General features: G+C 44.2%; 1 protein-coding gene and 1 long non-coding RNA gene across 2 annotated transcripts; one reads left to right on the top strand and one right to left on the bottom strand.

Moving 5' to 3' along the window:
* Positions 1–1,630: 1,630 nt before the first annotated feature.
* Positions 1,631–8,102, bottom strand: eif6 (eukaryotic translation initiation factor 6). Its single transcript, XM_040002384.1, has 7 exons — positions 7,973–8,102; positions 7,576–7,725; positions 6,647–6,732; positions 6,326–6,501; positions 2,654–2,830; positions 2,389–2,573; positions 1,631–2,196 (listed from the first exon to the last, which is right to left on the bottom strand). The coding sequence occupies exons 2-7, from the start codon at positions 7,680–7,682 to the stop codon at positions 2,187–2,189; spliced, it is 741 nt and encodes a 246-aa protein (XP_039858318.1). The 5' UTR covers positions 7,683–7,725; positions 7,973–8,102; the 3' UTR covers positions 1,631–2,186.
* A 3,187-nt stretch (positions 8,103–11,289) lies between these two features.
* LOC120715397 lies at positions 11,290–16,459 on the top strand. The gene is made up of 3 exons (XR_005691624.1): positions 11,290–11,466; positions 15,783–15,907; positions 16,134–16,459. It is a non-coding gene; the product is annotated as an uncharacterized LOC120715397 (long non-coding RNA).
* The last annotated feature ends 327 nt before the right edge of the window (positions 16,460–16,786 follow it).

Genomic DNA, 16,786 nt, shown 5'->3' on the forward strand with positions numbered 1-16,786 from the left:
CGGAAGCTAAACCAGTTCCACACCAGTGAAGCTGCAGCATTTTTACAAACCAGTTCTGGTTCATCCGTTTCATTTTACGAAGCTTACTGGAAAAACGACTTAAACCTGTTGGTTAAATCTTCGACTTTAGTTAAAAAGAAAAAGGCTGCTTTTTTTGTTTCCTTTATGGAAGATTTTGATTTAGTGAGTTAATAATCTGTTAAATTATGTGACCCCATCTTTATATTTTATTTTCACTATGTATGAAAGTTGCTAATATGTAAGAAATATCTGTTCTCTGAATCTGTAATATATGGTGCACTTTGTTTGTATGTTTATATTACTAATAAAAAAAATAAAAAATAAAAAAAGTTTCATTTTACGATCCGCTTTCGCTCTTCTCATTCTGCGTCGCCGCAATGTGCGTATGTAAACAAAGGCACTGCGCATGCGCTTTTTACCCATATTCTATCGCGATATTTCATTTTCCTATCGTTGCCCAAAATTACACGGTATTACCGTGAACGGTATGATATAGCCCAGCCCTATTTACATCTTCCATCGACACAGCTGTGATGTCATGGTGCTCATTAGGACCACTTACGTTTGACTTCAGAGCAGCTTCGGTGAAACACTGACATCGTCAGATGAACTTCAAGAAACCTGACACCTTTAGGAGTGATGCAACAGAATCGTCTGAAACATTTTGTTTGGCTGAAAAAGTGTTTGTAACATTCATCCTCTCACAGATGAGCTGCAGGTACAAACCTCATGAAACCATCTGCACAACAACTAAAGAGACGAGTGGGAAAAACACATCATCTCTAAGTAACAGCAAACTACTGATAATGATAATAAACTGCTCAAGATGTCACCATTAAGCCTACAGGGGGCTCTGTACAGAGGGAAGTTCCCACTCGAGTCAGATTTCGGCCTCATACTGTGAACATTCCCAGAGGCTCAAAAAAGCTGGGAAAAACTAACCTGTCTGCACTTCGAGGTCCTCCCACTCACAGTTTTCATACTATAAAGGGAACGCTGTGCATGGCTTCATTAGACGTGCTGAAAGGGCTACAAAGGGTCACCACAGCAGGGGGCTCCATGTTTGATGCAGCAGATTTTTACACCAGATGCTCCTCCTGGGATTGAATCAGGTGAATGTGTGAACCTCTACAAAACAGAAACGTATCATAGAACAACGAGCTGCTCTGAGGGTTCAGGCTGGACAGTCTGCTGCTGCAGGTGTAAACACCTCAGGTCAGAATTCACCGAAACTCCTGAAAGCTTTAGAGAAGGAAAGGAAAAAATCTGCAAACACTGTTGAGAAACCTTCGTGTGTTGTAGTGAGTCCAAGTATTAAAAAAACAGAAGCAATCACTGTGCAGAAATAAAATCTCGCCCTCATTTCCTGTTAGACAATTTTGTCCAAACTGAGGGTGGAGTCCCTCCTGAGGGTCACCAGATTCGTTTTAGAGGGAAAAGCTTCGACTTCTTGGAGCTTTGCCCTCTAAAACAGTCTTCACTTCGGTGCACTCCAGGAGCTGCACATCATCTCCGGCTTCCTACAAACCTCTTATGGAGGTTTTCCAGCTGTGAGGTCAATCCTGACTGTGAGTTTTTGAAAGGAGACACAGAAAAAGCAGCAAACAGATAAAAAGATGATGGGCTTTATTTTTTATACAAGACACACAAGACATTAAGAAACTTCCTCCGTGTCTAGTTTGTCTCGTTACACAGTCTGAGGAAGAACATCCATCTCTGCAGGAGCGTTTCCTGTGTTTGCTAATTACACTGCGTTCTCATCGTTACCGTCAGAAATCATTTCAGAGTAAGTGCACAGAAACACGTCATACAAATGTGTTCTGACTGACTTTAAGAGACTAATCGAGCCGTTCTGTACCTGAAGCATCAGGGTCAATAATCACATCCAGCACAGGTGCACATTGTCACTGTGTAACCACAGGGTTATTATTTCTGCATTATTTCCCTCTCTGCCCGTCCCCGGTCCTGTGAAACCGTTTCAGCTGCCAGGATGTTTTACTCTACCCGGGAAAAAGGTGTTGGAAGTACGAAAGGAGAAACAGAAGGAGGCTGTTGGAGTTAAAGGGAGTCGTGTTGTGTGGAAGGAGAAGTGTGAGGTGCAGAAATGAAGTCCGGCGGCAGAGCTTCAGGCAGCAGAGCTCCTCGATGGCAAACGGGAGGCGGGTCTACGCCATGCTGATGGGAAACAGAGCAGAGAGGAGGAAGGTCAGACTACAAGGTTTACACGTCACCTCATTTCCACCTGCGAGCTCCAGAATCAGAGTTACTGTCCCTCAGAGGCAGGAACAGCTGCAGGCAGTGATCCTGCTTCAAGCGCGCAGGACCAGCCCTCGCTGTCGTGAGAGTACAGGTGTGTTTGTGCGTTACCTGTCGATCAGCGAGTCCCTCATGCTGGTGGCGATGGCGGAGGGCTGCGCCGTGTCACCGAGTCTGAACACGCTCTCGATGACCGACAGCTCCGTGCTGGTCGTGTCCAGGCCGCAGAACGCGCTCCAGTCGTTGACCACCATCCCCGCCGCGATGACCTCGCTGCCCCGGTTCACCGTGCCCGCCTGAACAGGAAGCCGGTGACAAAAATTACAATGCGTCTCGTACCGTCGAGTTCACGTGACGGCGTGCGGGCTGCACTCACCACCAGGGGCACCTGCAGCAGCGACGACAGCTCGTCCTGATCTTCTATCGACGTCTTTGGGTGGACGAGGCCTCCCTGGTTGCTGAACGCGCAGTACGAGCCGACGAGGACCTGCTCCGCTATCGTCTGACGGAAAACCTCCACCTTCAGCGTGTCTGCCAGGATCTCCTCTGTCTCCTGGGAACAGAGTGAGTGTCAGCATGAACCCGGGGAAAACCATACTGCTCTCACAGCCACAGATTGTTGTATTCACTTCCACCACACACAAACACGGCGCTGTTCGCTCCCAAGTTTTAATTTAATGTTTGACTTAAAACGCTGGCTGTAGTCCTCTTTGGTTTTTTCAATGACCTCAGTGCTCCATTATTGAATCTCTCTCTGTACAAACACACAGTGTGAGCAGCATACAAGCAGCTTCCAGGTGCACTACCTCCACCTTCTGACAGTTGTAGCACATTACACCCCATCAGGCGGCTAAAAACAAGGCAAACCTGTTTCACACTATCTGATAAATCAGGTCTCTCCTTGGTTTTCAGCACGGCTGACATTTTTTAGGTCCTGTTATGTCCCCTTGTACTTGTGCCTCTGCAACAGGAAGTGGATCACCTCCAGTGTCCAAGTGTTGATTCCTCATAGGGCTGCTCGAGTATGACAAAAATGATAATCACGATTATTTTCACTGAAATTGAGATCTCGATTATTTGACGATATTTATTTAACCCTTTAAGACCTACCATAGAACCAAGTCCGCCAGAGCTTATATTATTTTTTTTACATGCTGTAGTGCCATTTTTGGGAGCATTTCAAGTTGCTATACATCAATACAACCATTACAGCCTAGATTTTAATGATATGTATGCATTAAGTCCATAGTAACTACATTAATTGCAAAAAAGTGCAATAAACTACAAAAAAATTGAAAATCGTTTTTGTTTTCTTTACATATATTTCTACTTGGAGAAATTTAAGAGGTTTATCCCTCAAAACTTTAAATACAAAAAAGTTGCAAAAAATAGTTTACAACAACAGGAAATTTATTTTGAGTGTCTTCATAGTTTTATTTTGGAGATACACCAATTTTTATACACTGCAGGAAAAACAAAAAAACAATCCTATGATGCAAATTTGCAAAGAAAACAGCACGTGCATCAAAATAAACTATTTCCAGCAGTGCAATTCGAGTCCTAAGCATCCCAGCAACTATTCAGAAAAGTCAAACATGACTTATAAAAACACCAGTATAGGCTTTTAAGGCCTACAAGTAAAAAACTACATTTTTAGCGAAAATGACATCACTTCCGGTTCCGGGCAGGAAATGGCGGACATGCGATAGTTCGCGCTGACGTCTGTTTTTTTTTTTTTTACGTCTGTTTCAATGTGGGAAGTGTTACGAACAGCTGATCGTATCGGCAAAGCGTGTTATGAATAATGTGTTTTTGTTCCTGCAAGCGCTTTTTATGCAGTTTTTGCAAAGCTTTATGTGGAAGGAAACTGTGACCGAGGACAAGCTGATGGCATCAGATGTAAGTACAACTCCTCTGGTTTCATATGCAAAACAAATTATTGCGCTAGCTTACGCGGTTCCGGTTCTACAGGGATTTAAAAATAGTTACGCAAAACGGAGCGTGCTGCTCTGACCGGCTTTAAAGGGTTAGTAAAACAATGTATTGAATAATGACTTTAAAAAATAATATAAAACAGTGCAAATATTGATAACAGTGCAAATGTTTGCAATATTAGAAATAAATGAAAAATGTAAACATCTATGTTTAGTGAACGTTGCAGTGTTGCTCTGTGGTGCAGCTACACTGTAGCAAAGTTTACACACTGTGTCTACTTGATCCACGTCTGACTCCGCGAACCCATAATGTTTCCACACCACTGAAGTTTTTTTTTACCTCTCTTTTCAACCAACGGCAGTCACTCTCCTCTCCAAATAACTTCTGCTTAGCTTCCCGAGCTTCCCTCGGGTCCTCTTAATTGTTGTGACGTGAGAGGTGCGCTCGATTTGCCACACGGAGTAGCGCGAGAGTAAAGCATGAGGGAGGTGCTAATAATCGGCTCAGTCATTTTTAATGATCGTTGAAAGCCCAGATCGTAATCGAGATTAAAATTCGATTAATTGAGCAGCCCTAATTCCTCAACTGATTTTCATTTTTGGGAAGTGGATGAAGTTGCACAGGGACAAATATGATGAGATGTCAGCGAGGACCGTGACACAGCTCCTGCACTGAGCCGGCTGAGAAAGCACGAACCAGAGTTTCAGGTCACATGCCTCAGATGTCTCACTCTCACGCTTCATTTACAGCGCAGACGTCCGCCCTCCAGAAACCAAACTACAGGATGTACAGCAGCGGTCCTCAACTTTTTTTGAGCCACAGACAGTTTAATGTCAGACAATATTTTCACGGACCGGCCTTGAAGGTGTCGCGGATAATTACAACAAAACAAAATGATACGACCGAGACAAGAGCTGTGGTATTCTGTAAATATAATAATAAACACGAATTTACTGTGTAACTTTATTAGCAGCGTCCTCCTGAAATGCACCAACAACACTGAGGGTAACGTCCTCCTCTCTGCTCCTTAATGCTCTCTGGTCGCTATGGTAACATGTAAATATTTCTTTCAAAATAAGACACAACTACAACACGGGAAAAGACCCAGGGAAACCGAGTTAACGATAAAAACCCTGAAACCCATAAATGTCACACCTCTCAACTCTCGCGGGCCAGCACCAAACGACTCGCAGAGGGGGCGGGGCCCGCGGGTTGGGGACCGCTGCTGCAGACCTCAGTAAATGTGACGGTTTCTGACTGTGTCTGAAGCTCTGACAGAGTTCAGACTCTGAGTCAGTCTCCACTCAATTTCACTCAGTGTGGAAGAACACAAAGACCAAACAGCACACAGTGATAATGGCACGCTGTCATCTTCAATCGATGATGCAAACCCAGAGGAAAGATAAAAAACGGCGGGTGTCCTCCTGGCCTCCCTCTCCTCCTGGCCTCCCTCTCCTCCTGGCCTCCCTCTCCTCCTGGCCTCCCCCCTCAGCTGAAACCTTCCGGTTTGGAAACTTTGGACTCTTCCTGTGAAATCTGCTCAGAGCCAAACGAGGATCCTCGATATGAAACAGAGGAAGATGCTTGTGCACAGACTGGGCTGTGGGAGGCGGGACTTTCAGCTGCCTGGCTGTTAACTGAACCTCAGACATCAGCTAAATTTCAATAAAGTGTTTTTTTTTTCTCAAATGAACATCTGCTCGACTATTTTGGTCAGGACTGAAATGACGATTATCCTCCAAGTTGGAAAAATTAGTGAAATTTTAAAAAGAGTTAAATGAATTTATTTAAGCTTTAATTCTAATTGGAAAAATCATTTAGTGAACTAAAGCTGCTGCAGTGTGGCAGGTGGTGACCTTTAAGGAAGAGGATGAGCTGAAGAATATTTTGAATACAGTGTCTGTAGAGTAAATGCACAGCCTGAAACATTAAACCGAAACAGCTTGAAAAAAATATCTGAGTGAACTGAATGAGGTTAGAAGCTTCACAGGCGAGTACAGAAGAGTTTCATATTTTACTTCACTAATTTAAGTAAAACGTGAATTATTCCAGCCAAACAAAACGATGTAACCCTCAGAACAGCCGAGGGATGGGGCGCGTTTGATTGTCTCACCCTGTCGAGGTCGGGATGGACCAGCGCGACGTAGTCATTGCAGGCGATGACGTTACCAAGCGCGGACAGCCTCTCCTCGACTCTCTGGATCCTCACGGTGTCTGGGAGGCAGTTTCTGATGTGCTGCAGCTCCTGGTCTGTCGTGTTGTTGGGAACCAGGAGGCCGTGACGATTTCCTGAACAAACGGGAACGAGTCGAGTGAGTCTGACTGCAGCGGTCCGAGCACAGAGGAGTGCGACGGCCATGTTTAAAGATGAAGGCAGGCGGTGGTGTGTTGTGAGGGATGCATACACTGCACACATTTATCCAGCTTTACTCACCCACACACATCCTCCCGATGATGCGACAGCCTGCTATGGAAGCGTGAACCACTGGGATGGTTTCTGACAGCTCCCCTTCAAACACACTGAACACACAACATCAGATTACTTCCAACAGACGAGGAAAATATACGTCAACAAGAACCAAGTGAAACACGGATATCAGTGATCACGATCAGTAGCCACGAGGCTTCCACTTTGTTGGACTTTCATCTCTGCTTTTTGCAGATGCTGTGGCTCTGTTGGTGGCCTCCAGCTCACACTGGAGCGTTAGCTGCAGAGTCTGAAGCAACAGAAATGAGAATCAGCACCTCCAAGTCTGAGGCCACAGTCCTCAGCAAGAAAAGGGCAGAGTGCCCATTCCGGGAAGGAGTTACTGCCCCAACTGGAGGAGCTTAAATATTTCAGGGTCTTCACAAGTGAGAGGAGGGAGGAGTGGGAGGTGACAGATGGACTGACGCAGCGTTAGCAGCGACGTGGATGCTGTACCGGTCTGCTCTGGTGAACAGAGACCTGAGTGTGAAAGTGAAGCTGTTGAATTAGTGGCAGATCTACACCTCCACCCTCACCTACAGGTTCTGGGTAGTGACTGAAAGAATCACACTGTCAGGGACTCGGAGTAGAGCCGCCGTTCCTCCTCATTGAAAGGAGCCAGGTGAGGCGTCCTGCAGGGAGGAGGCCTTGGGGCGGAGCCAGGGAACGCCTAGGTGTTTACCAAAGTGGTGATGGATGGAGATTATTAAGTTTATTGTTATAACACAGCTGACTGAGACCGGATCACCTGGACTGACTCCGGTAGCAGGAAACACACCTCGTTATAATAAAGGCTGAGGAATGTGACGCACCTTGATGACATCTTGCTGTAACTTTGGGTCCCAACTTCACCTCAAAGTTATCAAAGCGTGGCGCTTGTTCAAAGGTGAACTCACCTGTAGAAGTTCTCGGAGCCGCCGATGGCCACCAGGCAGTACGTGTTGGTCAGTTTGGCGAAGCAGCCGATCTCGTTGTTTTTCTCAAAGGCGGCTCTCACAGCCATGATGAAGACGGAGGAAGAGGTGGATGATTTACCTGTGAAACACCTGAAAACCAGCAGTGACGGTTTAAAGCCCGAAGTCACACCTGTCTGTCTGTTTACCTGGATATTTACGAGCGCTGACAACCAGCTAACTGGCTAACTAACTGGCTACTTTCCCTCAGGTCAGCTTTCAGACCGGAAACGGTCTCATTAAAACGTTTTTAAAATCACTGGACACCCTAAACGTCACACGCCGTGACGTCAGTTCTTCAATAACTTGGTAAAATTTACGTGAAAAGAGGAGAAGTCACCTGAAACAGACTCGTGGCCTCCAAACATGCGATGTGGTGCCGTGCCTCAACCCCACGTGTTCACTTCCGCTTCGGGGTTAACGTGGTGACGTAAGACGTACCACATGTTTGTTTTTTTTTCACTTTTAAAACAAACAGCGGTTCCTTCTTTAAAAATCTTAAATCTTTGTTTTTATTTATTGTCAAGCTGGATTCAAATATTTTTTTATCGTTTCGTTTTAATTTTTTAATTTTATGTCTCATTCATAAAGTCCGTCCAAAAACACTGACGTGTCTCTTTTCGTTCCCGAACGTCCACAAACTGCTGTTTGTTAATAATAAACACAATAAATTATTATTTTTTTATTCATTGTTTTTGAAAGTGACGATTCATTTTATTATGGTCCCAATACAAAGCATGAAATTATCTGTTGCTTTATAAATATTGCTAGTTTCTGACCTTTGACCCTAGTTTGACTTTTACCCATTACTTTTAGAGTAGAATAGAACAGAATAGCTTTCATTGTCACTGTTACAAGAACAATGAAAGGCTGTTTGGCATTTCTCTATGTGTGGGAAGTACACAATAGGGTAAGTATTTACACAATCACAGACAAATTTACATTTACACAAGAAAGATATGTACAAGTTATACATACACCTGCAAACATACGGATACACCCATACAAACATACACGCATACATATGTATATATACATGTATGCATGCGTACATACATACACACACATATTTCCACATACACGCATACATATATATACAAACACATACATGCCATCATTCGTTAAATACATTAAATGAAGTCCTGAGAAGTTTTAGTCGTGTAAAGCTACAATACACTAATGATGTAAAACTGGAATAAATGCAGAAAACTGCAAAATTAAATGCAAAACTACACCGAAAGATACATTCAAAATAATAAGTGTGGTATTAAAATGATAATTATTACCTCTGTTACTGTCTCATACTGTCACCGTGCCTCACGCAGAGCAAGGCTCTGTGGTTAAACAGTCTTGGGCTAAAGTTTTGTCGGTGGCACAAATTCTATGTTTCAGACACTTTGCTGCTTCACTTTTAAATCTAGATTGTTTCTGATACATTTCTGAGATATCAAAAGAATAATCATGATTGTCTTTTTAAAAAAGAACTTTATTGTCATTTAAATGAAATGTATGCAGAGTCAGTGTTTAGTGTGGACCCTTCTTCCCATCCCACGATGAGCAGCTGTTTTTATACAGAAACAAAATCATGTCAATTATGAATTCATTTCTGACACTAAATTATTACACATTCAGGTTTGTTTTTTTAATTTCATATTAATAATCTGTGCTGTTCTGGATGATCTGAAATGAAGGTGTTCTGCCTTCTAAGTTATTTAGTTATTTTTCCAGCAGGTTTTTACACCATGTCTCTGTGCCTGCGAGCGCGTGCACGAGCACAGGAGGAGGCAACATGAAAAAAAAATCTTTAAACTGTTTTTTCTTCCTCAACAACCTGCATAGCAACCGCCATCCTCCTCCTCCTCCGTCCTCGTGCTGCGCCGTGGTTTGCTCTCTCAGCCTATCACGTCGGCCTCTCCGCGTGACGTCTTGTTTTGGTGACACTTCCATTAGCTCGCCACCTGCGTGACGTCACAGCAGCAGGTTGGTAGAGATGGGTGTGGGGTGGGTTACCAGGGCGGAGGGAACAAAGAGCGGCAGAGAGAAGTAAGAGGTATCACTCCGCCCCAGCGTTAACGTCTGTTTATACCTGCGCAGGTGCGCCCAGTGTGCCTGATGCGGGCACAGAGTGCATTTACACTTTGATCTTCATGTGAAGTGTTTCCAAAAGTTTCCTCACAGAAACATGAAAACATCCGAGGACCTGTCACAGCCAACGATCCACCTCATCTTTGGACAAGAGCAGTGTTGGTCAAGTTACTTGAAAAAAGTAATCAGTAACTAATTACTGATTACTTCCCTCAAAAAGTAATCCCGTTACTTTACTGATTACTTATTTTCAAAAGTAATTAGTTACTTAGTTACTTTTTAAAAACACGATTTACAACCTGAATAGGTGATAAAGCGATAGATCTTTCAGCCCAATTCTACTTTTTCTACATAATCCATCATACAAAATGTAATCAAATGGAAAAGTCTCTTTTTAAAACTTGTTTTTATCAGTTTTAATCTTTTAACTTTATGCATCAAGCAAAAATTTAATTATATGCAACATTCTCTGACTGGAAGAAATTAGTTTAACATTTAAACCTATTTTCTGCACATTCCAGCACATAAAATAAAATATTTTTTGTGTTTACACTCAGTCTTTCAAATAGATGCAAGTAAAACACAGCAGAAAATAAATAAAGTCAAAAAGTCAGTGGTCCTGTTGCTCTATTTTCACCTGTAAAGCAGGCGGAGGTTTACCCTGGTGCAGGTGTGCCGCGGTCAGTTGAAGAATCCGCGAGTTTCTCTGTGAGTTTCCCATGCTTGCTCAGAAGTTTAGGGTTTTTTTAAAAAGAAGTTTTCTTCCCACGCACAGCGGACACTAATGTTTTTGTCACTTTTTACGGAATCAAACTCAAAGTAAGGTCAGTACTTCCACGCTTTAAACGCTGCACGCTCATACTCTCTCCCACAATCGATATGTGATCCATTGTTGATCTGCACACAGCTGTTGTCACAACGTCGCACTCGCTTACGTCATTGTTCTTGAGACACTCTTGCAAAAAAATCACGGTTTTAGTAACGCGGCGTGCTTACGGGAAAGTAACAGTAATCTAATTACCTTTTGTGCAATGGTAATCCCTTACATCGTTATTGCCCATCTCTGGAGAAGAGTCTCTCTTTGGACCTCTGAAGGGTTGAATAAACACGCCCAGGCAGACGTTAGAGGAGCTTAAAGAGCTTTTTCTCTGTTTATGGATATTTTAAGTTTCTATTTTCACTTATTTTGCATCTATTTTTTCACCGTTTTCATCTCATTGTTTGTATCATTTTGCACGTCTCTGGTTTGCTATTTGTGGTCATTTTTCGTCTGGAGTTTTACCGCTGTGATCACTCAGTGTCTTTTGTCAGTTGTTTTTGGCGTGTCCTTGTCATAAATTCTATTTTTTGTCTATTTTCAATCACTCTGGTCTCTTTGTGATCATTTTGCAGAAACCTTTTGTTCTTTACTTTGTTGTTTGTGTTTTGTGTGTTCAGCTGGGTCTGTTTTTCTTCTCTTTGTTTGTATCTTTGATCACAACAATACGTTTTCTGTCTTTTACTGTGGAAGTCTATGGGGCTGCCTCGCTGCTGCCTCTGCTGGACGTAAGAGGAATTGCAGATTGCGGCACTTCCGCGTTGGCTTGGAGATTTCCGCGGAGTGATCCTTCTTCCTCCATCAGGATCTCCACAGCCTTCACTCCGCCGACACGTCGATCGGGATTCTCTGCCTGGAAACATCGCAAACTAATCGGAACCGGCGGCCGACACAGACGGAGCGGTCTCGCGGGCTTCGTGGGGGTCGATTAGGTGGGCTAAAATTAATCTGTGCTCCCCGAGCGGCTGTCGGAGCTCCTGTCCTCTCTGCAGGCGGAGCGATCAGATGTAAACATGTTTGCAGGCTGGAGCGGACCCACACGTGTCACCAACACGGAGTTAGAAAGCCTGAAACACGCGTGATCCCCTCATAATGGGTGACACACGATGCTTAAACAGTCAGGACATGTTTGGTGTTTGTAATGAGGAGCAGGCCGTGGAGGTCTGATGAGGCACAGCTACACAGACACAAACAAACACGCTTCCGGTTCCGGGGTTGTCCTCTTAGACTCCGCCCACATCTGCACAGGTGTTCCTGCAGAAGGGAAACATGAACCTGCAGCAGGTTGGGCGTGGTCTTTGAGTTCGCGCGCCTTTAGTTTTCAGTCATCAGTCTGTTTTTGTTGTTTTGCGTGTATTTTAAGTCTATTTGTGGTCATTCAAGTCTATTTTTAGACATTTGAGTGTCTTTGTTCTCGGTTTGTGTCTGTTTGTGCAGATTTTGCACCAGTTTTTAATTGTTCTGTGTCCCTGACGTCATTTCTGACAGTTTTTAGTCATTTTGAGGCTCTTTGTGGCTGTTTTGTATGCAGTTTAAGTTGTTTTTGTATCTCTTTATACTGATTTAAAGTCTCTTTTGGGTTTTTTCAGCTCATTTTCAGTTCTTGAGTCATCATTTTTGTTTTTTCTTAGTCATTTGTTTCTGCCTCCCACAGACTGCTTTCTTTGAGATAACTGGCAGGCTGACAGTTCGAGTCTGACCCAAAGCCAGCATGTGTGATTTAATCTGATCACGTACAACATTAAGCACTTTTATAATCATAAACCTTTGCTGCAGTATTTCCAGTAGACATCAGAGATTTCTGGTCTTGTTTTTTACAGAAAAGGCTGATGTGGGATTTTAACCTGCGTATCGTATATCAGCGAATAAAGAAGCTGGAAACATTCAGCACATTTACAGTAAAAATATTAAAGTCGTGGATCTATTACGCATGAAGCAGAGTCTAACATCTGTCAGCTAACGCCACACAGTCCTGAATCGGTGACACCCGTTCATCAGAGCAGAGAGAGAATAAAACTGAGGCAAACTCACTCTGGCTTTAATCGAATCAGTAATGCAGATAGGCTGTAATTAATCTGCTGCTGTGAGATTATTTATCTTAATTATTTCCTAGTGGGTGGACCCCATTCGTGCCAAAAGTCTTTCATTACTGACAGAAAAAAAGCGAGAACTGAAGTCAGCGTGGTTTGTGAGGCGGTGTTCGAGTATAGCAGCATTCAGAGAGACGGCCTTCTGTGTGACTTTGGTCTCTTTGTTGTCACTTTGTTCATTTTTAGTTGTTTTGTAGAAATATTGAGTCTTTTTGCATTTCGTCACAGTCATTTTCAGTCTCTTTGTGGTCTTTTTGCACCTGTTTTGTGTCATTTTTTCTTTTTTAAGTTGTTTTACAGAAAATCTTTGTGGTTTTTCTGCATTTTGAGTCTCTTTTTGTCATTTTATGTCTCCTAGATGTCACTTTGTCGTCTTTGATGTTGATTTCTGTCCATTTTTAGTCATTTTGTGCCTCATTGTGACCATTTTTGTGCATGTTTTGTGTCTGTTTTCAGTCAGCTTGCCTCTTTGTGCTCATTTAAAATCATTTTGCATTCACCGTTGGTCTCTGTGGAGTTGTCAGATCGGAGGTACCTGCCACAGCGTTATGCTGTTGCAGCCAGCAGCTGCTTTCTGTGGGTCACATGTAGTTTTGTGTTCAGATGGGAGCCCTCGGGCTGTGGAAAAGCCGAATCAGTTTGTCGTGAGCTGAAGAGGGCAGCGGCAGAGATAAGGAGGCGCACAAGTCAAAACAAAACAATATCTGAGAGGAGGGAGCTATTTTTAGCTCGGCTTTCTCTCCGGCTGTGATCCGTGCTGCACAGAGAGTCGAGGAGGGAAGCGAGGCGACCGCTCTGAATGCTGATCGAGACACTCTGAAGTTCAGCTATGAAACACACGTCGCTGTGATGAGTTTGTTCGGTGCTCGTTTGTTCCATTTTAACGGGACTGCTCTCTGACATGACTCATTTCTAACCCATTAATGAGAAGAACTTTGGGGTTGCCAGATTATTTGAATCGTCAGGTCAGCTCTGTGAATAAAGCCAGTAAACAGAGCAGATTTATGAACATCTTTATTTATCCAGGAACAAGTATCATGATCCTTTTTTTGTGGTGCTGTGCGGTTCACCTAAAAACTCTGTAACCAGTGATGAAACAAGTTCAACATGCATTTTTCTAAAAGTCACCAGGGGGCGACACCTCTCACCCAGTGCAATAGAAATCTGTGAGAAAACGAGTTCCCCTGCTCCGTGACCTCGGTAAACACTTTCCTCGTGAGTTTCAGATCTTTAAATCTCTCTCGTTCCTTGAGCTTTTACCGAGCATTTTTTTGTGGTATAGTTCTATAAAAATGGAACGTGGCCGCCGCACCATCACCTGTTGGTTTGTGGCGTCCTAATATGAAGACTCGGGTTGGGCATTTTCCACTTTGTGTTTCGAAGCCGCTTCCTCACTGACCAACAACATGTCCCCAAAACATCTGTTTCTTGGAGCTGCCATCACTTAAGAAATGGGCCTGAATGTCTTGGCCCAACTGGAGTCGATGGCTGTTTTGATGGAGGTTGCCGCCATGATGTCACCTGTTGGTTTCTGAAGTCACGTTTTGAACTTTTATGAGGCGCCTGATGGCAGCAAGCGACTCTTAATATATGCAAAACAAACCAAAGTACACAAATCTCCAGTAAAGCTCTTTTTTATCTACTTGGTTCAGATGAACTACTGTTAAAACAATCCAGCTGTTCTCTTTCTTTGTGCTCCACTTTAACGCTCATCCAGCAGATGAGCCTCCTCTGGTGTTAGATTTAGATCTGGGGCAAAGGAGAGGCTCATAATCACATTTATGTGAAAATTATCACAAGTTACTGCCTCGGGGTCCGGCCAGAAGGCCACAGTCATTACACATTTGTGAGGCAGTTAATATCTTCTTGTTTTACTGCCGCCGTTTCTTCCACTGGCTCGCCGGCGGTGTTAGAGACTCCGTTTGTCTCTGTGCCGTGAATGAAAAGTGTGAAAATATTCAGCAGCATTTTGTTCTCGTTTGTTCCAGAAACGTCCCAGCTGTCCCCGAGCTGGTGCTCATGCGTCTGAGTCTGGAGCGTCTGGAGCCGCAGGCCGACCAATCAGAAGCTGAATGATTAGTTCAGTTGTTTTTCTCTAAGGATGAATCATATTTAACATCAGCACTTCTTAACGGTAGGACTCGGTCACACAGACTGGTCTGCAAACATCTGGCAGCCGCCGGCCGTTGCAGCGGTTGCCCGTAGTTTATTTGGGTGACACCAACCAAAGCAAGCGGGTGGAGGTTATTGGTACAGCACCATCCTCCAGCAGCTTCCAGCAACCGTCACCAACCAGCGCACAAACATCCCAGCACTGCTGTGGCTCCACAGGACGTCAGCAGCAGGTGTAGATGCTGCTTCCTGTTACCAGACAGAACTGGCTCTGGTTCGGCCTTCAGGGGAGGACTGCAGAGGAGCTCTCAGACCTGAGTGGATGAGACTGCATGACTTATTCAGACTCTCCAAACAGCTTCTGTTCAGCCAGTTAATGAACTTAGCAGCGTTTATGCTTTTAGCTGATGATGGCGGTGTTTTCTTACTGTTCCAGCTCGTGAAGCACCGACGCACTCGTGTGCTTTATCGTCAGGGTAACACGATGCTGAAAAGCCCTTCTGGTTATGTGTAATTTCCCAGCATGCATTACACATGGCCGGGAAAGCCTGGGCAGCTCGCGGCGATCGTGTTGAGCAGAGTAAGATGATCCCTCGAGCTGCGTCCGGCGAGCTGATTGTGTTTGTCTGATTGGATTGGTGTCCTGGACGGGATTAGGGATGTCCGAGCTGATAACCAGGAGTGGCGGTGATGTCTGCTGTCCTCTTCCTCTCCGTCTGTAGCTCTCTTCCTCGCTATCAAGGCCTTTCTATCTCTGTCCTCTCCCCGTCTCATTTCACCCTCCACTGCATACATTGCACCGCCTCTTCAGTTTAGGTAGAAGAAGAGTTTGTGGGTAACAAGCCTTTGACTTTTCACCCTCTTCACTCTGCGGTTTCTTTCAACCTGCCATATTTGCTAGTTATTAACCCCAATTAAATGATAAAACTTCTCAGGCAGTCACTGCTCCGTCTTCTCATTCGGCTCTGACTGAAACCAAAAGATCTTTTTAGTGTTTTCCTTCTGTGAGTCCTTTAACCTCAGCTTCCACCTGTGTTTTTCCTCAGGCGGGACTCTTTTTCATGACCAAAGATGGGAAGTGATCAGAGCCACGAGAGGAAGGCTGAGGAGGCCGAGAAGGAAACTGAAAAACACGAGCAGTGTGACACAACTGAGGACGCGACTCCTGAAGGTAAACGCTCGACTCCACGATGGAAGCACAGCGATGTGTTTGTTCTCCTGCGTTCACGCCAAGAATCTGGTGTATTTTTAGTAACTGCTGACCTGTAATTATAAAAAAGATTGTTTCCCTTCAGAAGAGGTCGTACTCAGATTTTCATTTTACAGAAGTAAAATGTCACCGCGCACTGAAATTCATGCAAATTTCAACATTTTAGAAACGTGTTTCTCTTCCACAGAGGTGCCAGGAGAGCTGCCCCAGTGCAGGATGGGAAACAGGAGGGTGGACAGCATGTGTTTCATGATCTCGTGCACTAACTGGTACTGAACTGGTCCCCGTGTGTTGGGCTCGTGATGAAACAGGCGCACACTGGAGGATCTGTCTGCGTCTGTGCTGCTACAACAACAAATGCACCGGACTTCACTTTCCTTCAACTCGAAAACAAGACTAACGATAAGAGGAAGGGATGGAAAAGGATTTCAAACGATGGGTCACAAGAGTCGTGGACTGTGTGGGACATGCTTGGATTTCTGGTCATGCCAATAAAGACTGAACAAAAGTAAAGAAGTGTTGCTCGTCATGCTCTGTGGGTCAGACGGCTGTGTGACAACGATCAGAGAGACGCGAGAGCTGAACTAAGGTTGCTCACTTCAGCTGTTGATGTTCAAAAAGAATTAGACAGGAAAGGAAAGGAAAGGAGGATGGAAGAGGCAGGAAGGAAGGGAAAATGGATGACAGAAAGAGAGGAAAGGAAGGATGAAAGGAAAGGAAATGAGAGTACCTAAGGAAGGAATGAAACAGGAAGAAGAAGACTAAGAAGGAAAGGGAACAAAGAAGCAGGTAGGAACAAAGGAAGGAAAGGAGGATGAAATAAGGATAGCAAAGGAGTAA

This window comes from Simochromis diagramma, unplaced genomic scaffold (assembly GCF_900408965.1).
Source record: "Simochromis diagramma unplaced genomic scaffold, fSimDia1.1 OVJJ01000438.1, whole genome shotgun sequence".
Taxonomy (NCBI): domain Eukaryota; kingdom Metazoa; phylum Chordata; class Actinopteri; order Cichliformes; family Cichlidae; genus Simochromis; species Simochromis diagramma.